The sequence below is a fragment of the Suncus etruscus genome, chromosome 15 (assembly GCF_024139225.1).
Source record: "Suncus etruscus isolate mSunEtr1 chromosome 15, mSunEtr1.pri.cur, whole genome shotgun sequence".
In the NCBI taxonomy this organism is placed as follows: domain Eukaryota; kingdom Metazoa; phylum Chordata; class Mammalia; order Eulipotyphla; family Soricidae; genus Suncus; species Suncus etruscus.
The window spans coordinates 77,357,984-77,383,401 of NC_064862.1; the positions used below are offsets into that span (position 1 = coordinate 77,357,984).

General features: G+C 51.3%; 1 protein-coding gene across 1 annotated transcript; it reads right to left on the minus strand.

Moving 5' to 3' along the window:
• Positions 1-479: 479 nt before the first annotated feature.
• LOC126030506 (small integral membrane protein 10-like protein 2A) lies at positions 480-9,547 on the minus strand. The gene is made up of 2 exons (XM_049788720.1): positions 9,225-9,547; positions 480-1,822 (listed from the first exon to the last, which is right to left on the minus strand). Exons 1-2 carry the CDS (start codon positions 9,408-9,410, stop codon positions 1,802-1,804), a joined length of 207 nt encoding a protein of 68 aa, XP_049644677.1. The 5' UTR covers positions 9,411-9,547; the 3' UTR covers positions 480-1,801.
• Positions 9,548-25,418: the final 15,871 nt, after the last annotated feature.

The following is a 25,418-nucleotide window of genomic DNA, read 5'->3' on the forward strand; positions in this document are numbered from 1 at the left end:
GCCGGGGGATCGAACCGCGGTCCGTCCTAGACTAGCGCAGGCAAGGCAGGCACCTTACCTCCAGCGCCACCGCCCGGCCCCAGGAATCACTTTTGGTGGTGCTCGGGGACCCATTCGGAATGCCGGGTATCAAACCTGGATTCACTACTTGCAAGGCAAACATCCTCCCCACTGTACTATTGCTCTAGCCCTTCGCTTGGATTTTCAAATTCCCTCCCAAGGGCCAGAGTGACAGCTCAGCGGTAGGTCACTTGCCTTGCAAGCTGCCATACCTGGACAGACCTGAATTCAATCCCTGGCATCCCATATGGTCCCCTAAGCCTTCTTTCTGAGCACAGAGCCAAGAGTAACCCCTGAGTGGTGCCGGCTGTGGCCCAAAAACAAAACAAATCAAACTCCCTCCCAGGAAGACAATCAGCCTCTACAGAGGGAGAGAAGGGGAAGGAGACAAAGGAACAGGCAAAGGAGACACTGAGCTAAAGAGTTTTATTTCATCATCCCCAAACACTAAAATAAGCGCGGCATAGTCATGTTGAACACACAGTACCAAGTGACATTCAAAATGAATGACCCCAAAACCGCGTACATCTTCAGTTTGGGCAGTCTGAAGCTGAAGCTCTTAGGGGGCCTTTATCAAAATTATCAAAAAACAAGCAACAAATGGGTTCAAGTGCCGACAAAAACCTCAGCCTAAAAGATCCCTGTCTCCTAAACCCAGCAGCTTTCTCAATGTGAAACACCTGATTTGCCAGTTCCTGGGTACCGCAACCCACCAAGGTTTTTATCTGCAGGGAGGCACCAGGCCCAGTCTGAGAGGTTTGTCCTGCGGGTGCATTGAACATAGTAGCCACCACCAAAGGGTCTCCCTCTCAGTTGCGTTTCAAGCAGCAGGAAAGGAGAAAAGAGTTTTGCTACAAACCAGAGCTGGGGTGGGCAGGGCTCATGGCTAATGCCCACCCACCCACTCCGCTTCCATAAGCAGCACTATCTGGGGGGCCAGCAGCCTGCCCAGCTCAGGGAACAGATCCCAACCAACCCCCAAGCAGCTCTACATTCTAGTCCAACATGTGCATGGGCACCAGTTAGGGTGCCCTGTCTTCGGGCCCCAGTTCTGTGGTTGCCCTGGGCTTTTGCAAACACACATACACATCCTTCTGCTGCAGATTAGGTGCCCAGGCAGGACCCTCCAGTGTCTGTGTTCATAGTTGGGACTGGTGAGGAGACCATGGCAGAGCGGGCTAGAAGGAATCTACTTTTATTGTCTGTGTGGGCCGTGGTGTGGCCGAGAGGCCTCTGCTCCCCACGTGCCCCAAGCTCACGAGCATGTTCTGGAATCTCAGTGTCCGATCCGGAAACACGGGCTGTGCCTGGCCCAAGGGGGCACATCCCAGATCCTCTTTCAGATGCACTTTAAGGGGTGAGGGCCAGCCGGAGAACAAACTGTGAGGTCCTCTCGCACAGGCACCTCTCTCGGCCAGAGCCACCAAAGGGGGGCCCTGAGGAGCTCCTGTTTTTGACCATGGGCCTGACACCTGGGACTCTCTCGAGTGACACCATCCTCTGTAGACTCCTCCAGGCCAGTCCCCGGCCCGAGTATCTCTAGCTCCACAATACACCCCCGCCAGGGCCTCCTCTGCTGACCCAGCTGAGTCTCTTCCAGCCAGGCCCATGACACCGGGATGTCCAGCCTGGCCGGGCTCACGTGTCTTTGCCTTCTCCTGTGCCTGAAGATGTAGGTCCTGACTTCTGTTCCTCATGGTGTATGTCTATCTCTGCAGTGCTGAGCCAGTTGGTGGGACCCTCAATGGATCTCAATGTGGACCTGGAAAAGAGCATCAGTCAAAATGAGAGACGCACAGTAAGACCGTCATATGGGGACCAGAGCCCAGAGTGTGGAGCCTGGCCAGAGATTCCTAAAGATGCTCCGGGCCAGGGAAGCAGCCTCCCGAAGGATTGGGATCAAACCGCCAAGTCAGACAGAAGTGACGTACACAGCAGGAGGGTACTAGCCTAGCATGCAGCTGACCCAGGTTCAGTCCCCAGCACCCAATAAGGTCCTATCAGTAGTGACCCCTGACAGAACCAAATGAGCCCCCCAAAATAAGCATCTGTCTTGGTGCAAGAATAGGGTGCTTTAAGAGTCCTTGATAGCAAGGACCTGACCTCATGGCAAGCAGTAGATGACACCAAGGGCCACACGGGGACAGGGCTGAAAAGATGCTTCCCCTGAGCAGCCTGGGCTGAAGGCTGGGCTTTGCACAGGGTCTTAACTGAAGAGAACCTAATGGGGAAATGGAAGAGCTTGGGAACAGGGCTGCTGTGGGATTCATTCCACAGGAGTGTGAAGAAGAGGAGGAGGAAGAAAAAGAGAAAGGGGAGGGCCATTCCAGGACCCCTGTCTGGACAACAAAGGCGTCATCTGGAACAAAGCACATGGTGTGTAGTGCCAGAGAATATCTAGCTCAGGACAGGGGTGAAAGTGGCAACAATGACCATGTTGAGAAGGTGGGGGGCCAGAGAGATAGCGTGGAGGTAAGGCGTTTGCCTTGCATGCAGAAGGGTGGTGGCTCGAATCCCGGCATCCCATATAGTCCCCCAAGTCTGCCAGGAGCGATTTCTGAGTGTAAAGCCAGGAGTAACCCCTGAGCGCTGCCGGTGTGACCAAGAAACAAAAAACAAAAAAAAAAAGTGGAGTACACAGGGCCCAGGGGGCCTCCAGCATCCCCCACAAGCAGGACCCAGGACATCTCAGGCTACTGGAGAAGAGATGGTCAGGAACTTCTAGCATGGACCACCATCTGCCAGCCTGCCTGCCCAGCATGGGCAGTGGCCCCAGCCTGCTCCAGGGCAGCTCTGCCCGGTTAGCTCTCCTGCCCACCCCCACAGGTATGACTGGGTCTGCTCCTCATCCCCACAAAATGCCCCATTTCATTGAAGGACATGCTCTCAGACAGATCCACATAGGAAAGGATCAAGCAACTGATGCAAACTCAAGAGTCAAATTGAGCTGGTCATAAGCCTCAGCCAGCTGACCAGGCCCATCCCCCAGACCCAAACGCACTGTTGCACTTCCCACTTCCCAGAACAGGTGATTCAGACCAGGCACTACCCTGATCTGAGCACTGTGAACAGTCCAAAAATAGTATCTGAACACCACTTTAATATAGGTTAAAATAGAGGGAGCTTCACAAGGAAACTAGGCCAGTGGATGTGGGCCTGTTCTGGGGACACCAGGCCTGACACCCTTAGGAAAGATACATCTCTCCAGCAGTCCAGAGTCTGAAGGCTATTCCCAGTAGCTCTGTCCAGGCTCTGGGGCCCAGCAATGCTGGGGGCTCCCAGGACCACCCTGGGAGTGTTCAGGCAGGAGTGGCAGGGGGACTATGAGGTGTCAGGAATGGAACTGGGCTCTGGGCATGCCACTCAGAACCATCTTCCAAAGCTGTGTGTGTGTACAAGTGTTGCCAGAGATCGAAGCCATGGCTTCACACAAATGGGCCGTATGTTTTTTTGGGGCACACCCAGCTGTGCTCAGGGTTACTCCTGACTCTGCACCCAGGGATCATTCCTGCGATGCTTGGGGGACCATATAGGATGCCAGGGTTAAACCCAGGTTGGTCACATACAAGGCAAATGCTCTCCTTGCTGTGCTTTTGCTCTGGCCCATGGGTCATATGTTCTATCACTGTGTCCCATGCCATCCCTGGCCCTGTGTTCAAATCAGGCCATTGTAATTAGGAAATCAAGGACATATGAAGTCTTGTGTATTTGTTTTTGTCTTAGTGTCACATCTGGGTATGCTCAAGGCTTAGTCCTGACTCTGCACTCAGGAATTACTCCTGTCAGTGCTCAAGATACCACAGGCAAACAAGTGCCTTACCTGTTGTACACTAGCCCCCACTAAATTTTTCTTTTTTGTGAGGAAAGGTGGTTTGGGCACAGCTGGTACTTGGTACTGTTATTTCTGGGTTTTTTTTGTTTGTTTGTTTGTTGTTTGGGTCACATCCAGTAGTGCTCAGGGGCTACTCCTGGTTCTGCACTCAGAAATTGCTCCTGGCAGTCTTGGGGAAACATATGGGATGTCAGGAATCGAATCCAGGTCCGACCCACATCAGCAGCATGCAAGGCAAACACCCTACAGCTGTGCTATAGCTCCGGTCCCATGGATGTTACTTCTGGCTCTTTGCTCGGAGATTACTCCTGGCAGGCTCAGAGGATCCTATGAGGTGTCAGGGATCAAACCCCAGGCAGCTGTATACAAAGCAAGAGCCTTAACTACTATACTATCTCTCCAGCCCTCTCACTTTTGTTCTGCAAATTATAGTTCATTGCCTTTGCTGAAGAACAGGAAGATTCTCAGTAAGGAATATAGACTAGAGGCCAGAGTACAGTGGGTAAGGTGTTTGCCTTGTACAAGTCAAGCACCTCCAGGACCAATTCCTGAGCACATAGCCAAAAGTAAGCCCTGAGCACTGCTAGGTCTGGCCCCAAAACAAGCCAAGGGCTAGAAAAATTACCCAATTGGCTGAGCACATGGGTTACTTGCAGGAGGCCTGATTAGCTCCCTGGTCCCGCGGACTAGGAAGTGATCCTGAGCACAGAGCCAGGAGCCTCTGAGCACCACCAGGTGTGACCCAGAAAGGAAACCAGGAACAAGGATGAATCAGCAGGTCAGTGGAGAGACAAATAAAGAAAAATGACCCCATCTGGTTGGGATTGTCTGAAATGCTTCAGGGCCAAAGAGAGAGGACACCCAGAGGAGTGGACCTTACAGAAATGGGATCTGTTATTCCCTATTTGTTGAATATTCCCATAATAAGGCATTTCAAAAAATGACCATTGGGGCCGGAGTGATAGCACAGCGGTAGGGTATTTGCCTTGAACACTGCCAACCCAGGACAGACCTGGGTTCGATCCCTGGCAATCCCATTTGGTCCCCCTGAGCCTGCCAGGAGTGATTTCTGAGTGTAGAACCAGGAAAAAGCCAAGCACTGCTGGGTGTCCCAAAACCAAAACAAAACAAACAAGGGGCCTGAGCGGTGGCGTAAGGCATTTGTCTTAGGTGCACTAGCCGAGGACAGAACGCAGTTTGATCCCCTGGCATCCCATATGGTCCCACAGCCAGGGAAGATTTCTTTTTTTTTTTTTTTTTGATTTTTTTGGGCCACACCCTGTGACGCTCAGGGGTTACTCCTGGCTATGCGCTCAGAAGTTGCTCCTGGCTTCTTGGGGGACCATATGGGACGCCGGGGGATCGAACCGTGGTCCGTCCTAGGCTAGCGCAGGCAAGGCAGGCACCTTACCTCCAGCGCCACCGCCCGGCCCCCGAGGGAAGATTTCTAAGCACATAGCCAGGAGTAACCCCTGAGTGTCACTGGGTGTGACCCAAAACCAAAAATCAAAAACAAAACAAAAACAAAACAACAAAATGACCCTTGAAAAAAGTAAGTCAGGGCCCGGAGAGATAGCACAGCGGCCTTTGCCTTGCAAGCAGCCGATCCAGGACCAAAGGTGGTTGGTTCGAATCCCGGTGTCCCATATGGTCCCCCGTGCCTGCCAGGAGCTACTTCTGAGCAGACAGCCAGGAGTAACCCCTGAGCACCGCCGGGTGTGGCCCAAAAACAAAACAAACAAACAAAAAAAAAACGAAAAAAGTAAGTCAGGGACTGGAGCAGTGGCACAGTGGTAGGCATTTGCATTGCACGCGGCTGACCCAGGACAGATGGTGGTTTGATCCCCTGGCTTCTCATATGGTCCCTCAAGCCAGGAATGACTTTTGAGCACATAGCCAGGAGTAACTCCTGAGCATCACCAGGTGTGGCCCAAAAGCAAAAAAAGGGAAAAGTATGCCAGAGCTGGAGTGAGTAGAGAGGCCAGACTCTCATCCAGCGTATGGTCCCAGACCCCCCAAGATAGAGTGATTCAGAAGCGAAAGACACTTAGATAGCTGAACACATGTGCTGTAGACAGGGGCAGGTCTGACCCTGGCATCGCCTAGTCACAAACAAACTGAGCACCACTTTGGGAAAACCAAAGCCCAATCAATAAGAAAAGAGTCAGTCAGGGGCCTCAGGGACTGGCTGTGTTTGCATAGGGGGTCCCTGAGCTCAAGTCCACGAACACTAGGGCAGCCTCTGAGGCACTACCAGGTACAGCCCAGAACAGAAATGTCAATCAGATGAGGTCCTGAGGGAAGAGAGCACTGAGAGTGGCACTTGCCTGCATGCAACTAACCCGGTTCAAACCCCAGCACTACATGTTCCCTAGAACATGGCAGGGGTGGGGGGTGTTTCTGTGCAGCCAGAATCCAGTCTCTCCCAGAACTTTCAATCATGAGCACAGCCTGCAGGGGCTCCTCCCACGCAGCATCTGAGCATGGTAGGGCAGACCCCGATTCTCCTATGGCAGAGGCCTGCCTGGTTCCCAAAGGGCATGCTATCTTCCTGCAGCCTGGGCTTATGACTTGAGTCAGGCTGGCAGCACATCTCATGGCACAACTGACCCAGTCTGCAAAGCCCTTCTGCCCTTCCCTTCTGTATTCCTGCTAGAGTCGATAAAAGTGATGCAGGGCCCAAGCAACAGTCCAGCAGAGAAGGCACCTGTCTCACAAGAGTCTGAGCTCGATCCCCAGCACCACATATGGCCCCAGAAGCAGGAATCAGTCCTGAGTACTGCCTAAAACAAAACAAAGCATGTTGATGTGGGGCCAAAGAGATAGCACAGCTGTAGGATGTTTGCCTTGCACGAAGCTGACCCAGGACGAATGGTAGTTCCATTCCTGGGATCCCATATGGTCCCCTGTGCCTGCCAGGTGTGGCCCCCCCCCCCAAAAAAAAAAAAAAAACCATAATGATGTGAGGATCCTAAGTACCCTACTTTCTTCTTGCTAGCCTGTAGAGAGTCTCTGCATGGCAGTGTGGACTGGGTCCTGGGGTCCTCTTACTCACACTTCATTTCCAGTTGCACTTTCTGGAGCTGAGCTGAACTGAGACAATTCAGGGATGTGGCACCATAGGTACCTCATGCAAGTGCCTCAATCCCAGTCACCCCGAAACTGACCCATAGAGCCTCTTCTCTGAGCCTGGACAGTGGCCAGCTCCAGCATCTCTCCCTGATGCGTCACCAGTTGGGCCCAACTCCCTCTCCCTTCTCCAAGGATCACCAGGCAGACTCAGGTTTATGGACCCAGATTGGAGACAGCGGAGTCTCTCCGGAGCCCACAAAACTACAGACTTGGGCCACATGCCCAAGTGTGTGGGCAGGATGGGGCTCAGACCAGGCAGAGAATGAACCCTGAGAATGAACAGGGAGCAAGTCAGGAGGGAGAGCAGGATGGTGGGAGGGAGGGGTCCTCTGCACAAGGGACACTGCAGCAACAGCACCCTATCTCCCTTGGAAGCCATTAGATCTGGGGACCCGGTTACCCAGAGGTTCCTCCTCCGGCTGGGAAACACTTGACACCACCAGAGCAGAGGAGAGGAAAACTTCCAAGAACTTATACTTAGCACAGGTCAGAGACTTGGGCCCATCCCTAGTGCCATATGGTTCCTTGATCACCACCAGGAGTGACCCCAAACACAGACACTGAAGTAGCCCCAGACACCACCCGACCTAAACCCATATCCCAGCCGTGCCTCCACCCAACACACACATGCCCCTCAGTTTAGGCCTTGAAATCTTAGCTCCTGCCCACAATTCCATTAACAGTCAAACTTTGGTATCTCTGTAGCCCACCATGACCTGAGACAGACACAGAACTCTAGGGTTCAGGCAGAGCGCGCCAGACAGCTCTCCAATTCTAGGGCTGGAAGGCCAGGACAGGGGCGAAGGTACCCACCCCAGGTCATCTGTGGCACCAGGCAGAAATGATCCCTGAGCACCAGGTGTGGCCCCAAATCTCGCACCCTCCCCCCTCTACACTCTTGACAGCTGAATCACATGGAAAGGAGAACCCGAAGGTTTCGACACAGCTTCCTGCTCTGGTGCAGCAGGCAGTGGGCGCTGTGGCGGAGGAGGGACCGCTTCTGTGGGCAGGGAATCTTCCTCCACACAGCTGCCTGGCAGGTGGGGGGAGTGGGGTGATGGTGCAGGCCATTGAATGCCCGTGAGGTCCTGAGGGGCTCAGACTCACGCGCAAGCAGGACACCAAGACACAGCAGGCAGGGCACAGTCTCAGCCCGGCTGCTCCCACTAGCACCAGGGACAAAAAAGTGCTCTTAGGAAGGGGCTTGTGCCAACCCTCGCTGGGGGTGTGTGAGTGTGAGGAATGAGGCCTTTTTCCGCACTGGCATGACACACCCCATTTACTCACACCTCACCTCATCCCGGCAGGGCTAAACAAATGAAAGAAAAAAACAAAACAAAACAAAACAAAACATCACAACCTGCGTTCACAGGAGCTCAGGCATAACGAGGTGCAAGGATGGGGAAGAAGAAAGGGCGTTTGGTCTGGATTGTTTTTTGTTTTTGGGTCACACCGGCAGCGCTCAGGGGTTCCTCCTAGCTCTACGCTCAGAAATCGCTCCTGGCAGGCTCGGGGGAGACCCTATGGGATGCCGGGATTCGAACCACCGACCTTCTGCATGCAAGGCAAAAGCCTTACCTCCATGCTATCTCCCCGGCCCCTTGCTTTTTGTTTGTTTGTTTGTTTGGTCAGCTTTGGGGCCACACCCAGCGGCGCTCAGCGGTTCTCCCAGACTCTGCGTTCAGAAATCACTCCTTGGGGCCCGGAGAGATAGCACAGCGGTGTTTGCCTTGCAAGCAGCCGATCCAGGACCAAAGGTGGTTGGTTCGAATCCCGGTGTCCCATATAGTCCCCTGTGCCTGCCAGGAGCTATTTCTGAGCAGACAGCCAGGAGTAACCCCTGAGCACCGCCGGGTGAAATCACTCCTTGGCGATGCAGATGGGAGGAACCCTACAGGCCGCTGGAGGAGATGGAACCCGGCCTTCCCCATCGCTCCAGCCCCCTGATGTGGATTACTCTTGTTTTAAAAAGAAATCTCCGCCAGGGATGTAGGGCCTTGCATGTGCCAAAGGACAGGGGGGGTTCGAATCCGAGCATCCCATAGGGTCCCCCGAGCCTGCCAGGAGCGACGTCTGAGCGCAGAGCCCGGAGGCACCCCTGAGCGCTGCGGGGTGTGATCCCCCTCCAAGGAAAACAAAACCTTCGCCAATTTGGGGGCCGTAGGGAAGGGAGCCCGGCCCTGGCCACCCACCCACCCACCTGCAGGCGGACGTTGAGCATCATGGAGGCCACGATGTAGAGGTAGGGGAAGTTGATGCGCAGCCGCCAGGCCAGGTCGAAGAAGATGAGCAGCGTGCGGGTCAGGCCCTTGCAGAAGACGCCGTAGGAGCGCGCGGCGGCCGAGCGCGACAGCCGGACAGCCAGGCCCGACAGAGCCGCCGCCATAGAGCCCGGCGCCCGCCGCCCGCCCGCGCTCAGCGTGCTCAGGGAGCGAGGGAGGCCGGCGGCAGGCGGCGGGCGGGCGGGCCGGGCCGGGCCAGGAGAGTCCGAGCCTCACGCTCCGGCCAGCGCCTCCGCGAGCCGACAGCTCCGGCCCCGCCGCGCCGCGCCGCTGACGTCACAATGTGCGCGACGCGCCTGCGCGGAGGGCGCCGCCCCCTCCGAGCCACGCCCCCTCCGGGCCAGGGGCGAGGGCCGGCCCGCTAGCTGTCCGAGGTGCGCATGCGTGGGAGAAGAGACGAGAAGGGCCGCGGAGCTGCGTCTGCGTCTGCGTCTGCCCCCTAGGGGTCAGTGCGGGAAGAACCGGTGACGGGAAAGAACTCGCCCCGCTGGGCTGGAGGATTGGCCGTAGGGTGGTTGGTTGGACAGGGGTGAGGGGGTTGGAACTTTGAAGACCTGAAAGGCTACATAAATGTGTTTGCAACTTTGTGATTCATGGTGATTTTTTTTATATTCATATCTTTATTTAAACACCTTGATTACAAATCTGATTGTAGTTGGGTTTCAGTCATGTCAAGAACGCCCCCCTTCACCGGTGCTTTTTGTTTTCTTTTGAGGGGCCACAACCTGTGACGCTCAGGTTTCTATGCACTCAGAAATCACTTCTGGCTCTGGGAATCGAACCAAGGTCCATCCTGGATGGGCCGCGTGCAAGGCAAGCTTGAGAGGACCATATGGGGTGTCAGGGATTGAACCTATCCACTGTACTTGGGCTCCCAGCCCCAAATTTTTACTTTATAATTCATATTCCCTCCCCAGGGTGGTCATTACTATATGCTGTGAACTAAGTCTGGCCTGTCACTTGATGCAGCTGGACTATTACCCCTCCCCCAATTCCATATGCTAGTATCACCTGTATGGTCAGACCCACCCACAGCTGGAGGGGTCTGTGGTTGGGAATATAGGGGTTGCCTAGGAGGAGGGGAGAGAGGGAATGCAGCTAAAATAGAGGGCAGCTGAAGGAGGCTGCATAATAAACCTTAGCTTAAAAGCCAGGTGGAGAAATGCACATGGTGGATAGGGCCTTGAAATAAAGCCGGGTTTCTACTGAAACTTCAACTGACTGCCTGTGGATCATTCCTCCTCCGTTATCCTGCAATTTTCAGACCTGCCGGCCAAAGGAGCTACAGACCAGGGGCCGAGTCAACTCCCCCCCCCAGTACAATATATATATTTTATATTTTAACAACACTGGACCATCAGGTGAATGGCACCCCCAGACACTACATACTTTTGTCATGCTGATCTTGGGGGGCCACACATACATTGAGCTTGGAGTGAGTGGTGTATCTTGGGAATGGAATGTACAGGCCTCTTGCTCGCAAAGCACGTGCTTTGCCATAGAGCAGTCTTTTTTTTGGGGGGGGAGGGGATCACACCTGGCAGTGCTCAGGGGTTACTCCTGGCTCTATGCTCAGAAATTGCTCCTGGCAGACTCAGGGAACCATATGGGATGCTGGGAATTGAACCAATGACCTTCTGCATGAAAGACAAACGCCTTACCTCCATGCTATCTCTCCAGCCTCTCTTTCTCTCTTCTTTCTTTTTCTCCTTTCTTTGTCACACCTGGTGGTGCTCAGGTGTTACTTCTGGCTCTATGCTCAGAAATCGCTCCTGGCAGGTTCAGGGGACCATATGGAATGCCGGGAATTGAACCAATGACCTTCTGCATGAAAGACAAACGCCTTACCTCCATGTTATCTCTCCAGCCCTCTTTCTCTCTTCTTTCTTTTTCTCCTTTCTTTGTCACACCTGGTGGTGCTCAGGTGTTACTCCTGGCTCTATGCTCAGAAATCGCTCCTGGCAGGTTCAGGGGACCATATGGGATGCTGGGATTCAAACCACCGTCCTTCAGCATTCGAGACAAACACCCTACCTCCATGCTATCTCTCCGGCCCCCATAGAGCAGTCTTGATGTTAAACGTGGGATCTAAGTGGAAAAATTATCACGGGTGGGGGGATTGGGCCCCATGCAGCAGTGATGGTATATTGCAGGGCCAGGGAACTTTTGGAAGAAAAGTTCCTTAACCTCTATATTATCTTTCCTGCTGCCTTTGTTCTCAAATAAATTCATATTCAAAAACTTTTTCTGTTGTTTTTATTTCTGAGTCATACCCAGAGCTGCTCAGGGGCTATTCATACTTATTATTTCTCAATATCAATATTCTTGGTGTTTGTTTTTTCTTTCTTTCTTTTTTCTTTTTTTCTTTTTTCTTTTTTTCTTTTCTTTTTTTTTTGGTTTTTGGGCCACACCCGGTAACGCTCAGGGGTTACTCCTGGCTATACACTCAGAAGTCGCTCCTGGCCTGGGGGACCATATGGGATGCCGCGTCCATCCTAGGCTAGCGCTGGCAAGGCAGACATCTTACCTCTAGCGCCACCATGCTGGCCCCTGTGTTTGTTTGTTTTTATTTTGAATCTACACCTGGTAGAGCTCAGTGCTTTCTCCTGGATCTGCATTCAAGGATCACTCTTGGCAGTACTCAGGGGACCCTGTAAGGTGCCAGGGAATCGAACCCGGGTAAACGTCCTGCCCTCTGCTATCTCTTTGGCCACTATTTGGCTCTCTAATATCATAATTCTTTAAGTGTGTACTATATTTTTTTAATTATCTTGTTTGTATGAGCCACACCTGCCTGCTCAGATCGCATACCTACAGTGCTCAGAGGCCAGAATTTGTGCCACAGTCACATGTTAGTCAAGCACCTTACTTACCATTTGTATTCTATCTGCAACCCAAAATTATACTTTATTTTTCTGGCCACACCAGATAGTGCTCAGGATTTACTCCTGGCTCTGCACTCAGGGATCACTCGTGACAAGGCTCAGGGAAGATCTAGGATCTGGAGATAAAACCAGGCTTAGCTGCATGAAAGGCAAGTGGCCCCTACCCCCTGTACTATTGCTCTAGCCCCACAAAATTAGTTTTCGATGCTCAATATTAATATATTTTCCAGTCACTGTGCTTTGGGCCAATACTACTTCAAACAAACATTTAAGGTGGGAGCCCAGGGTTCAATTGCTGGGTTCTCACTAAGACTAAAACACAGCAGACACAATAGCCCCTAAGTATTGCCAGGTGTGGCCCAAAATCTAAAAATAAATAAATTTAAGGGTATTTTTGTTTATTGGAGGCCCACATTTGGTGATGCTCATGGTCGAAGAATTAGTATAGTGGGTAGGGCACTTGCCTTAAAGTTAACTACCCAGGGGCCGGAGAGATAGCATGGAGGTAGTGCATTTGCCTTGTATGCAGAAGGATGGTGGTTCAAATCCCGACATCCCATATAGTCCCCCAAGCCTGCCAGGAGTGATTTCTGAGCGTAAAGCCAGGAGTAACCACTGAGCGCTGCCGGGTGTGACCCAAAAACAAAACAAAAAAAAATGTTAACTACCCAAAAATAAATGAAAACAAATAAAAACATTTGAAGATCTGTCTTTGGGCTCTAACTAGTCTAATGATTTGGAGCGGGAGGGAGGGGTGTTGGGTCACACCACTAGACTCTCAAGGGTTATTTCTGGCTCTCTGCTCAGAAATTGCTCCTGGTGGGGTCAGAGAGAGAGCATGGAGGTAAGGCGTTTGCCTTGCATGCAGAAGGTCGGTAGTTCGAATCCTGGCATCCCATATGGTCCCCTGAGCCTGCCAAGAGTGTTTTTTTTTCCTTTTTTTCCTCTTTTTTTCTTTTTCTTTTTCTTTTTCTTTTTTTTGTGGATTTTGGGTCAGACCCGGCAGTGCTCAGGGGTTATCCCTGGCTCCATGCTCAGAAATTGCTCCTGGCAGACACAGGGGACCATATGGGATGCCGGGATTCAAACCGATGACCTTCCGGATGAAAGGCAAATGCCTTACCTCCATGCTCTCTCTCTGGCCCCACGAGGAGCAATTTCTGAGCAGAGAGCCAGGAATAACCCTTGAGAGTCTACTGGTGTGACCCAAAAAAAAACAAACAAAAAAAAAATTGCTCTGGCAAGCACGGGGGACATATGGGATGCCAGGATTCGAACCACCATTGGTCCTGGGTCAGCTGCTTGCAAGGCAAACGCCCTACGCTGTGCTATCCCTCTGGCCCCTAGTTTAATGATTATTAAAATATCTCTCAGGTGAGACACACACACCTTTAGGTTACCTTATTGAAACTGCGGGATATTGGGCCATTGGCCACTGATATGCAAACCTCACTTATCCTTTTGCAGGGGGAGCTATTTTATTCCTTGCAGCAAATGTTTTCTCTGGAGAAAAGGCCTGCTGAGTGGTCATTTTTCTCAAGCCAGTCTCCCTGAAAAGCAAAATAAACACTACCGAATGGCGTATTTCAGAAAATAGAGCCTGTAAGGCTGGATGGAACCTTCTGTGGAAATGTTGCCCAAAGAGATTATATGTATTTGACAGCGCGTAAAGAGGTTTGCAGATCAGCTGAATTTATTCTTGGGCATGGAAGGATTTTCACGGGTGGAGAATTGGCAGTCCTGCGGATTAGAACTCGGTGGAAAGAGCAGATGGTCCCTGATGGTGATAGAGAGAGAGAGAGAGAGAGAGAGAGAGAGAGAGAGAGAGAGAGAGAGAGTATGGGGGGGTGTTCTCTCCCTAGTTACTCATATCTTTGTTTCTAAAAGCCATTGAGACCAATTGCACATCTTTAAGCTCATCTTTATCATCTGCACCAACCCAATCACCAAAATACTGCACTGAAAGGACAGAGAGATAGTATTGAGGGTGAGGCACCTGCTTTTGCCTTGCACAAGGCTAATGCCTGCTTGATCCCAGCTTCCCCTATGGTCCCCTGAACCCCTCCAGGAGCCATCCCTGAGCACAGAATCAGGAGTAAATGCCAAGTGTACCCCCCCAATCTACACTAAGCAGGGGAAAAAGCCAATTGCAATCAATGAAAGAGACTTGTGAGGAGAGGCAGAGGGCAGCCTCCGAAGGCCACAGGCACTGACATTTCAATCACTCCACATTAAGGCACTGGAAGTATCAGCACCTAGCTGCTCAGTAAATCCAGCCGCAGAATGGGCCAGTGAACCCAGCCCTGGTTCCCCCAGCTCAGCTCAGGGGTGACATCTTGCTCTAATTATCACTTGCAGAAACAGTCAGAACAAATTGTTAGTCAATGTGAAAGGCACATGCACCAGGGCCTGAGGTTTCCAAGGGAGGAAGGAAGCAGAATTCAGGGACCTACCACCTTCTTTCCTCCTGTGGACTCCTCAGATTCTCAGACTGGAAGTGGGAAGGCTTTGTCCTTCACAGCCAGGCCTGGGAGAGAAAGCAAAAAGAAGTCAGACAGTTCCAAGGCTTTCAGTGGCTCAGTGCTTGGAAGCAGGTTCTCTCCAGGAGACAAAGTTATGAGAAGGGAAGAAGTGTGGAGAGAGTAGCCCTAAATCTGGCACAGCCTTGGCTGATAGAAGCCCAGAAAGCAATAGCTGTGTAGCCTAGGGTCCTGAGACAAATCTCAAGTTGAGGGCCAGAGAGGTAGTACATCAGTGGGTATTCTGTGTGGTCCCCAGAGCCCTCCAGAAATTATCCATAAGCACAGAACCAGGAATAAACCCTAGCTCCAAACCAATACATATATATATTGGAGGGCCAGAGTGATAGTAAGGCGGGGAAGGCTTGTAGCAGATCTGGTTTATCCCTGGTATCCCATATGGCCCCCTGAGTCCACCAGGAGTGATTCCTAAGTGCAAAGCCAGGAATGAACTCTGAGTACTGCTGGATATGGTCCAAAAATAACAAACAGGGGCCAAAGCATTAGCACAGTGGGGAGAGTGTTTGCCTTGCATGTGGCCAATCCAAGCTTGATCCCTGACATCCCATACAGTCCTCAGAGCACCAGGAGTAATTTCTCTTTTATTTTTTTTTTGGTTTGCTTGTTTGTTTGTTTGTTTTTACCACATCTGGCCGTGCTCAGGAGTTATTCCTACCTCTGCACTCAGAAATCGCTCCTGGTAGGCTAGAGGACTATATAGGATGTCGGGGATTGAACCCAGGTCTATCCCAGGTTGGCTGCATGCAAGGCAAACACCCTACTGCTGTGCTATCACTATGCCCCCCCATATATATACATATATATACATATATATATATATATATTTTTTGGCTACACCCGGCAGCACTCAGGGGTTACTCCAGGCTCTGTGCTCAGAAATCGATCCTGGCAGGCTCGGGGGACCATATGGGATGCCAGGAATTGAACTGTGGTCCGTCCTGGTTGGCCACTTGCAAGACTTGCTGTGCTATTTCTCTGGTCCCACCAGGAGTGATTTCTTTTTTGGGGGGAGGGGAGAAGAGAAGAGGAGAGGGGGAGAGGTGAAAGGGGAAAGAGGAGTAGGGGAGAGGAGAGGGAAAGGGGGGAGAGAGAGGAATGGAGAGGGGAGAAAGGAGAGGAGGAAGAGGAGAGAGGGAAGAGGAGAGGAGAGAAGAGAGGGGAGAGGAGAGGAGAGGAGAGAGAAGAGAGGGGAGAGGTGAGAGGATGGAAGAAGGGAAGAGGATGGAGAAGGGGAGGGGAGAGGAGAAAGAGGGGAGAAGGGAGAGGAGAGAGGAGGGGGAAGGGGAGAGGAGAGAGGATGGGGAAGGGGAGAGAAGGGGAGAGGAGAGAGAATGGGGGAAGGGGAGAGAAGGGGAGAGGAGAGAGGATGGGAGAGGGGGGAGAGGTAAGGGGAGAGGAGAGAGGATGGGAGAGGGGGAAAGGGGAGAGGGGAGGGAAGAGGAGAGAGGGGAGAGGAGAGAGGAAAGAGGGAAGAGGAGAGATGGGAGAGGAAAGAGGGGAGAGGAGAAAGAAGAGGGGAGAGGGGAAAGGAGAGAGGAGACCAGGAGTGATTTCTGAGCACAGAACCAAGAGTAACCTCTGAGGGTCCTTAATGTGGCCTAAACACGCCCAAAAAAGTTTTTTTGAGGGCCACAGAGATTGCTTAAAGGTCTGAGTATGGGGCTGGAGAACTAGCACAACAGTAGAGCACTTGTCTTGCATGCAAATGATTCAGGACCGATAGTGGTTCAAATCCTGGCATCCCATATGGTCCCCGGGCCTGCCAGGAGCAATTTCTGAGCACAGAGCCAGGAGTAACCCTTGAGCGCCACTGAATGTGACCCAAAAACAAAACCAAAAATAGGTCTGAGTTTATATTTGGGGGAGGGGGACATACCCAGTGATATTCCTGGCTCTGTGATGTGAAATCATTCCTGGTAGTCTAGGGAGACAATATGGGGATCAAACTGAGGTCAGCCTCATACAAGGCAAAGGCCCTACCTGCTGTGCTATACTTTCCATCCTTGTTTATTCTTTACCTTAAAAAAAAAAAACCTGAGCACCGCCGGGTGTGGCCCAAAAACAAACAAACAAACAAAAAACAAGGGGCTGAAGAGATAGCATAGCGGCATTTGCCTTGCAAGCAGCCTATCCAGGACCTAGGGTGGTTGGTTCAAATCCTGACATCCCATATGGTCGTGTGTGTGTGTGTGTGTGTGTGTGTGTGTGTGTGTGTGTGTGTGTGTGTGTGTGTCCCCGTGCCTGCCAGGAGCTATTTCTGAGCAGATAGCCAGGAGTAACCCCTGAGTACCGCCCGGTGTGGCCCAAAACACCACCCCAAAATAAAACAAAAAACAAACAAAAAAAAAACCCTAAAAACTAAATAAGGGTCGGAGTGATAGCACAGCAGGTAGGGCCTTTGCCTTGCACGTGGCCAACCCAGAATAGACTCTAATTTCTGGCACCCCAGATGGTCCCCCGTGCCTGCCAGGAGCTATTTCTGAGCATAGAGCAAGGAGTAACCCCTGAGTGTTTCTGGGTGTGGCCAATTTTTTTTTTTTTTTTTTTTTGGTTTTTGGGCCAACCCCGGCGGTGCTCAGGGGGTTACTCCTGGCTGTCTGCTCAGAAATAGCTCCTGGCAGGCACGGGGGACCATATGGGACACCGGGATTCGAACCAGCCACCTTTGGTCCTGGATTGGCTGCTTGCAAGACAAACGCCGCTGTGCTATCTCTCCAGGCCCTTTTTTTTTTTTTTTTTTTTTTTTTAATATTAAAACACACACACACACACACAGTAAAAAGAAAGAGAAACGATCAGGATATCTACCACTAGGGGGCGTGAAGGACTCAGGAGCTAGCTAGAAATAAAAGCTGGATTTCTCAAAAAAAAATCTGTAGAAGATACAAAGCCATGATTTTTTTTCCCTCTCTTCTTTTTTTATTTTTTGGCTTCTGGGCCACAGCCAGAGATTTCCAGGGGTTACTCCTGGCTATGCGTTCAGGGGTCATTTCTGGCAAACTCTAGGAACCCTATAGAATGCCTGGAATCCAACCAGGTAGGCTGCATGCAAGGCCTATGCCCTCCTTCCTGTGCTGTGCTGTCGCTTAAGTTTCTACCAAAAGCATAAAAGCATGAACAAGAGAGCTGCTATAGCCAGTTGGTAGCACGTGTGACAAATGGCATTCATGCAAAAAAAAAATTTTTTTTCCAACCATAGGAAGAAATTTCTAGCAATGCTGTTGGCGGTAGTGGCGTGTTGTTACTCGTCAGACATTGCCGGATGTTTGCTGCTGGACATTTGCACTGTGAGTGACGCAGAACAAACTTCTGCAGTGAAAGGTCTAACCTGCATAAACTGAAGGAGGGGAAGAAAAAACATGATCATCCAGGAAGTCAATGGCGACATTGCATGAATGCATGAGTATTTTATCAGGAAACAATGTTGGCCTGGAAAGTACATCAGGGTGCAGACAGATGATGGGAGGAGATCCTGGCTCAGTCCCTGGAACCACATGACCCCAAGCACTGCTGTGAGTACCCCCAAACACTCCCAAACTCGGGAATAGTCCTGAGCATCACCAGATGCTCCCTCCAAAAAAATACCCAAAGCACCCAAATTTTAAAATTGATTTGTGTTTTGGGCCTGGAGAGATAGCACAGCGGCATTTGCCTTGCAAGCAGCCGATCCAGGACCTAAGGTGGTTGGTTCGAATCTCGGTGTCCCATCTGGTCCCCCGTGCCTGCCAGGAGCTATTTCTGAGCAGACAGCCAGGAGTAACCCCTGAACACACCCCTGCTGGGTGTGGCCCAAAAACCAAAAAAAAAAAAATAAAAAATAAAATAAAATAAAATAAAATTGATTTGTATTTTTTCTGGGGTGGAGAAATTTTTTGTTTGTTTGTTTGTTTGTTTTTTGGCTTTTCAGCCACACCGGTTTGATGCTCAGGGGTTACTCCTGGCTAAGCGCTCAGAAATAGCCCCTGGCTTGGGGGGACCATATGGGACAATGGGGGATCGAACCGCGGTCCTGATCCTTGGCTAGTGCTTGCAAGGCAGACACCTTACCTCTAGTGCCACCTCGCCAGCCCCTTTGTTTTTGGTTTTTGGGTCACACCCAGCAGCACTCAGGGGTTACTCCTGGCTCTATGCTCAGAAATCGCCCCTGGCAGGCACGAGGGACCATACTGGATGCCTGGATTTGAACCACTTCTGCATGAAAGGCAAACGCCTTACCACCATGCTATCTCTACGGCCCCCAGAATAATTTTTTAATAAAATTGTTTTCAAAGGGGGCTGAGTGGGGGCCTAAAAAACAAAACTAAATAAATAAATAAATAAATAGAGGCTAGAGTGATAGCACAACAGAGAGGGCATTTGCCTTGCCTGGACTAACCCCTGAACCCCTGAGCACTGCCAGGTGTGGTTCAAAAATAAACGAAAGAATTCAAATTAGGTGCTACAGAGATAGAGAAATAGTACTGTGCTTGCCTTGCTCAAGGCTGACCTGGGTTCGATTCCCAGCACCCCATATAGTTCCCTGAACTTTGCCAGGAGTGCAAAGCCAGGAGTAAACTCTAAGCACTGCTAGGTGTGGCCACCAAAAATAAACAAACCAACAAACAAAAAAGAGGAATTGTTGGCCAGGTTGTACCTGTTGGTGGAGTCTAGGCGGGGCGGTCAGGCCCCAACCTACCTCCAAACTCATCAGGTTTGGGAGCTGAGATCCTGGCTCTCCATCTTCCTCAGACAGACCTTAAGAAAACCTGGGAGATGGAAAAGCTAAGTAGGATGAGGTCCAAAGAATGGGGTTGGGGGAGGAGGAACTTCCTGGGGCCTCCCTGTGACCTCACCCAGTGCCTCAGAGGCGGGTTGGGAAGTCCTCCTATTCTGCGTTTCCAGTAGGATTTCTCCCCCCACTGCAATTGCTCCCTGACGCCCCTTCTCTGGAGGCCTGAGTGGAGCACAGACTCCAACGCCCCTAATCCCTGGCAGAGTCTGCGATCTGGGCCCAGCATGAGTCACCCCGGCTGCATCACTCAGGACCTCTGATTAACAGGACACTCCCGTGCTTGGAACTTGGGGACAAAGGTCGAGTCAGGCTTCCTTGCCCCACCCTCCTGACTGCTCACCCAACAGGCAGACACTAGGCAGTGACTGAGTTCACAATCCGGTATCTTTCTTTTTTCTTTTAGTTTTCGTTTTGGCACCACACTCAGTGGTGCTCAAGGGTTACTCCAGGCTCTGCACTCAGAAATTACTCCTGGTAGGCTCAGGGACCATATTGGATGCTGGGATTGTACCTGGGTGAGCTGTTTTAAAAGCAAAAACCCCATTGTGCTATCACTCTGGCCCCAACAGTCTGGAGTCTTGATGAAGCCTTTTCCGAGTCTCAGAGAAACAGAGAGAGTCCCAGAGCTCTTGAATCATCCAGGCCAACCTCCATCCAACCCCTGTCCATACATACTCCCAACAAACACAGTCCTACTGGGTTCTGCAGGGGGGCCTGGAGCCAGGTCAGGATGAAAGCACTGTCTGCACAGACAGGCCTGGTTCTGACTATCCCTCCAGGCCAGCCACCTTGGGGTCCTTTTTTTTTTTTTTTTTGGTTTTGGTTTTTGGGCCACACCTGGCAGTGCTCAGGGGTTACTCCTGGCTATCTGCTCAGAAATAGTTCCTGGCAGGCACTGGGGACCATATGGGATGCTGGGATCCAAACTGTTGCAAGTCAGCCCCTGAAGAGGTTGACTGATGGAGGGGTGGAAGATGAGGTCTTTCCCTTCAGCTCGGAGCACGCATCACCGGTTCTGAGGTGAAACGGCGGGTAAACAGCTCACAGACAGTCAGGCTTGTGGAAATATTAGCTTTATTCGGTGGACAAGACTGAAGTCCAAAGCCTCAGCATCAGTTCCTGCCAAAAGCCTCTCGCCTTCCACAGACCCTTGTTTTTATCCCCCAGAATCAGGTACCACCCAATGGTGGGATCAGATACCACCCAATGGTGGAAGCAGTTGCCTGCTACACAACCTTTCTGGCATCTCTTCGAAGGATCTATGTACGTCTTAGATTTATCTTCTCAGGAGCTTGTAGTTGATTCCTTGATACATGTTTCTGGTTTTAGACACCCTGTGTTTAGGTTAGAAGTTTTTCTTTTTTTTTTTTTTTTTTGGTCACACCTGGCGGTGCTCAGGGGTTACTCCTGGCTATCTGCTCAGAAATAGCTCCTGGCAGGCACGGGGGACCATGTGGGACACCAGGATTCGAACCAATCACCTTTGGTCCTGGATCAACTGCTTGCAAGGCAAATGCCGCTGTGCTATCTCTCCAGGCCCTAGAAGTTTTTCTTTACATTTTCCTGTGATGCGCTTATGCAAGTTTTTCCTTTAAGGGGGAATTGTTGTGTATGTAAATATTTTAGGGGATTATTATGTTACTGACCCTAACCTGATCGGTGATTGTGCCCTACCCTAGGGTGTGACCTCGCATTCTGCCCCCACCCTAGGGTAGTACCTGATTCTGCTTCCACCATTGGTTGGTATCTGATCCCACCATTGGGTGGTACCTGATTCTGGGGGATAAAAACAAGGGTCTGTGGAAGGGGGGGTGCTTTTTGCTGGAACTGAGGCTGAGTCTTTGGACTTCAGTCTTGTCCACCGAATAAAGCTAATATTTCCACAAGCATGACTGTCTGCGAGCTGTTTACCTGCCGTTTCACCTCAGAACCGTTGGCTAGACAGGGTGGCAGATGTGTGCTCCAAGCTGAAGGGGAAAGACCTCATCCTCCATCCCTCCATCAGTCAACCTCTTCAGGGGCTGTCCTGCAACACCAAACCAACCACCTTAGGTCCTGGATTGGCTGCTTGCAAGGCAAATGCCGCTGTGCTATCTCTTCGGCCCCTCCTTGGAGTCTTTTCTGCATGGCCCACATGGGGTCTTTCCAGGGACCAGCTCTTCAAGGTCTTATAGTGAGAGAATAAGTGAATGAAGGGCTGAGGGCAGTGGCCTAGACAGACCCCACTAAGTAGTTTCAGGGGGCTCCAAGTGTCTTAGTCAAGACCTAGGCTCATCTGTCAGGGGTCCCAGAGGGGACCATAGCTTGAGTCTCTCCCACTGAACAGAGGCTCAGGAAATGCTCAAAGGCACCTGGGAATAGGAGGTCTGAATTTCATTGGCTCATGTTCTTGTTATTAATTGCTACCAAGATTAATTATGATTATAACATGTCCCTCTCATTGCCCAGGGTAGGAAAGGGAGAGATTAAGAAACTGTAGCAATAGCACAGCAAGAAGGATGTTTGCCTTGCACAAAGTCAATTTGTAGTCAATCCTCAGCATCCCATAAGGTTCCCTGGAATGATATTATTATTTTTGGGAGGTTTCCAGCCACACCCGGTGATGCTCAGGGATTACTCCTGGCTATGCACTCAGAAATTGCTCCTGACTTGGGGGACCATATGGGATGCCCGGGGATCGAACCACGGTCCGTCCTAGGTCAGCACATGCAAGGCAAACTCCCTACCGCTTGCGCCACTCCCACCACAAATGATTCTTAAGTTCAAAGCTAGGAGTAACCCTTGAGCACTAGGTGTGGCCCCAAAACTAAAGAAGTGTGGAAACGAAAAGTGCTGACGCTACATGTGTAGTACAATACCGGGAGTGATCCCTGAACACAGAGGGGTGTGTTCCCCCACCAAAAACAATGTAAGGATTAACTCTGCAGTGCTCTCAAGCCGAGCTAAGCAGGCGCCTTCCTGGCAATGCACAGACATTGGGTTGGAGATTCAGTACTCAGGATGGAGTTTGAGGAGCAGGCAGGTGTCAAGGAAGGAACCAGGAGGAAACCAGTTGTGGCCATTGCCCTGAGTGTCTCCTTCAGGACCAGCTGCCTGTGGGCTTAGTCTGACCTGCTAGTTCTCCTGGTTCACATGAGAAGTAACTCTCACTCTCTCTCCACGGGCTAAGACTAATATGTGCCTGGTAGCTTAGAGCAGATGGGCCGCCCGACGTGGGAGGAGGAGCAGGGGCAGAACAGAAGGGAGGGCAGGAGGATGTGAGAGTGCCAGGACTGGAGCTGGGCACGGGCAGTTTGCAATTGCAGCCGGAATTGGAACCCTCAGCCTTGGTTCTCTGGGTTAAGTGGCAGGAGTTTCTGGGGTCAGCTCAGGGGACGAGTGTCTCAGGGATGGAGAGCTCAGAGCTCAGGGCACGGGGTGCGCAGTGGACAGAGGCTGGTTGGCTTCTCTTGTCATAATGAGCCAGGGATGCAGGTCGGGGACACAGCTCAGTGGTACAGCACTTGGCTCTATGTGTAAAGCCCTACAGTCCAACCCCAGAAACACACACACACACACACACACACACACACACACAGACAATACACAACATGTATTTGTTTTATTTATTTATTTATTTATTTTGTTTTTTTGGGTCACACCCAGCGGTGCTCAGGGTTACTCCTGGCTGTCTGCTCAGAAATAGCTCCTGGCAGGCACGGGGTACCATATGGGACACTGGGATTTGAACCAATCACCTTTGGTCCTGGATCGGCTGCTTGCGAGGCAAACACCGCTGTGCTATCTCTCCGGGCCCTTATTTGTTTTATTTTTTGTTTTTGTTTTTGAGACACACCCGATGACACTCAAGGGTTACTCCTGGCTATGTGCTCAGAAATTGCTCCTGGCTTGGGATGCTGGGGGATTGAACCACTGTCCATCCTAGGTTAGTGCGTGCAAGGCAGACGCTCTACCGCTTGCGCCACCACTCCGGCCAAATATACAACATTTATTTTAGGCAATGCCTTTGATAGCACCCCTTGAGCACTGCCCTGTGTCTCTTCAACAGGCCTGGGCTGTTCTGTGCTGTGGAGCTGCGGGATTGAGCCCATTGATACCATTGATATGTGATGTATATGGGGGAGGGGTGTTTTTTTTATTTGTTTTAGTTTTTTTCTGGTTTTGGGCCACATCTGGCAATGCTCAGGGGTGACTCCTAACAGGAATCACACCTGTCGGTGCTCAGGGGTTACTCCTGACTCTGCACTCAGGAATCACTGCTGATAGTATGTTTTCCTTTTACTTTTCTAAGATAAAGCCATCTCTTCCCTCTGTTATCCGATCACTATTGTTTGTGGGAAGACCAGGTGGAGCCCTCGGTTGAAGCACTGGCTGGGGGTTGCGCCTGGCAGGGTTGCACTATGGGAGGTGTTGGAGGTGTTGGTGGGGACCTGGTGCTGGACATCAGAGACTTGAGGTGGCACCAAGGTTTGCAACCAGCAAAGCCACCGGATGGCAGCATCATGTGTGTCCTGTCCTAGGACCCACAAAGTAAACTCACTGGCTTCCGGTTCCACCACTGAAATACCCACCGGGACCTCAGTTTCCTTCGTTAGAAGAACAGGGCTGGGGAGGGCATTTTCCTTGCATGCAACCAACTCAGCTTTCATCTTCAGCACCCCATATTATTTCTCGAGCCTTCCAGGAGTGATCTCTGAGTACAGGGGCAGGAGTAACCCCTGAGCACCTCCAGTTATACTTTCACCCCCCAGAGAAAAACAGGGCCAGAGAGATAGTATAGAAAGTAGGGTGCAGGCCCGGAGAGAGAGCACAGCGGCGTTTGCCTTGCAAGCAGCTGATCCAGGACCAAAGGTGGTTGGTTCGAATCCCAGTGTCCCCTATGGTCCCCCGTGCCTGCCAGGAGCTATTTCTGAGCAGACAGCCAGGAGTAGCCCCTGAGCACAGCCGGGTGTGACCCAAAAACCAAAAAAAGAAAAGAAAGTAGGGTGCTTGCTTTGCATTGCAGGGTGTGGCCCCAAAACAAAAATAAATAAATTAAAATTTAAAAAACAGGATTAGAATAAATTTTTTTTGGGCCACACCCGGCGGTGCTCAGGGGTTACTCCTGGCTGTCTGCTCAGAAATAGCTCCTGGCAGGCACGGGGGACCATATGGGACACCGGGATTCGAACCAACCACCTTAGGTTCTGGATCGGCTGCTTGCAAGGCAAGCACCGCTGTGCTATCTCTCCGGGCCCAAATTTTCTTTATTAAAAAAAAAACAAAACAACAGGATTAGGGGCCAGAGAGATAGCATGGAGGTAAGACATTTGTCTTGCATGCAGAAGGACAGTGGTTCAAATCCCGGTATCCCATATGGTGCCCGAGCCTGCCAGGAACGATTTCTGAGCAGAGAGCTAGGAGTAACCCCTGAGCACTGCCAGGAAGAACCCCCCCCCAAAAAAAAAAAAACAGAATTAGATGGGGGTCAGAGAGATAGCATGGTGATAGGACATTTGCCTTGCACGCAGCTGGCTCGGGACAGACAAGAGTTCAGTTCCCCGAGACTTCCAGTAGCAATTTCTTTTTTTTTTGTTTTTGTTTTTGTTTTTGGGCCACACCCGGTGTTGCTCAGGGGTTACTCCTGGCTGTCTTGCTCAGAAATAGCTCCTGGCAGGCACGGGGGACCATATGGGACACCGGGATTCGAACCAACCACCTTTGGTCCTGGATCGGCTGCTTCCAAGGCAAACACCTCTGTGCTATCTCTCCGGGCCCTCCAGTAGCAATTTCTAAGCACAGAGCCAGGAGTAACCCCTGAGAGCTGCCACCAGCTGTGGCCCAAAAACAAAAACAAACAAACAAACAAAAGAAAACCCAACAGGACTACAACAATAGGATGTTTGCATTGTACCAGGCTGATCCAGGTTTGATTCC

Bases quoted from the DNA above. Each gene is read 5' to 3' on its own strand.
- LOC126030506 (XM_049788720.1), bottom strand. From the start codon at position 9,410: ATGGCGGCGGCTCTGTCGGGCCTGGCTGTCCGGCTGTCGCGCTCGGCC. The intron at 1,823-9,224 runs GTGGGTGGGTGG...GCTCTTTTCCAG, and splicing joins TGCTCAACGTCCGCCTGCAG to GTCCACATTGAGATCCATTG.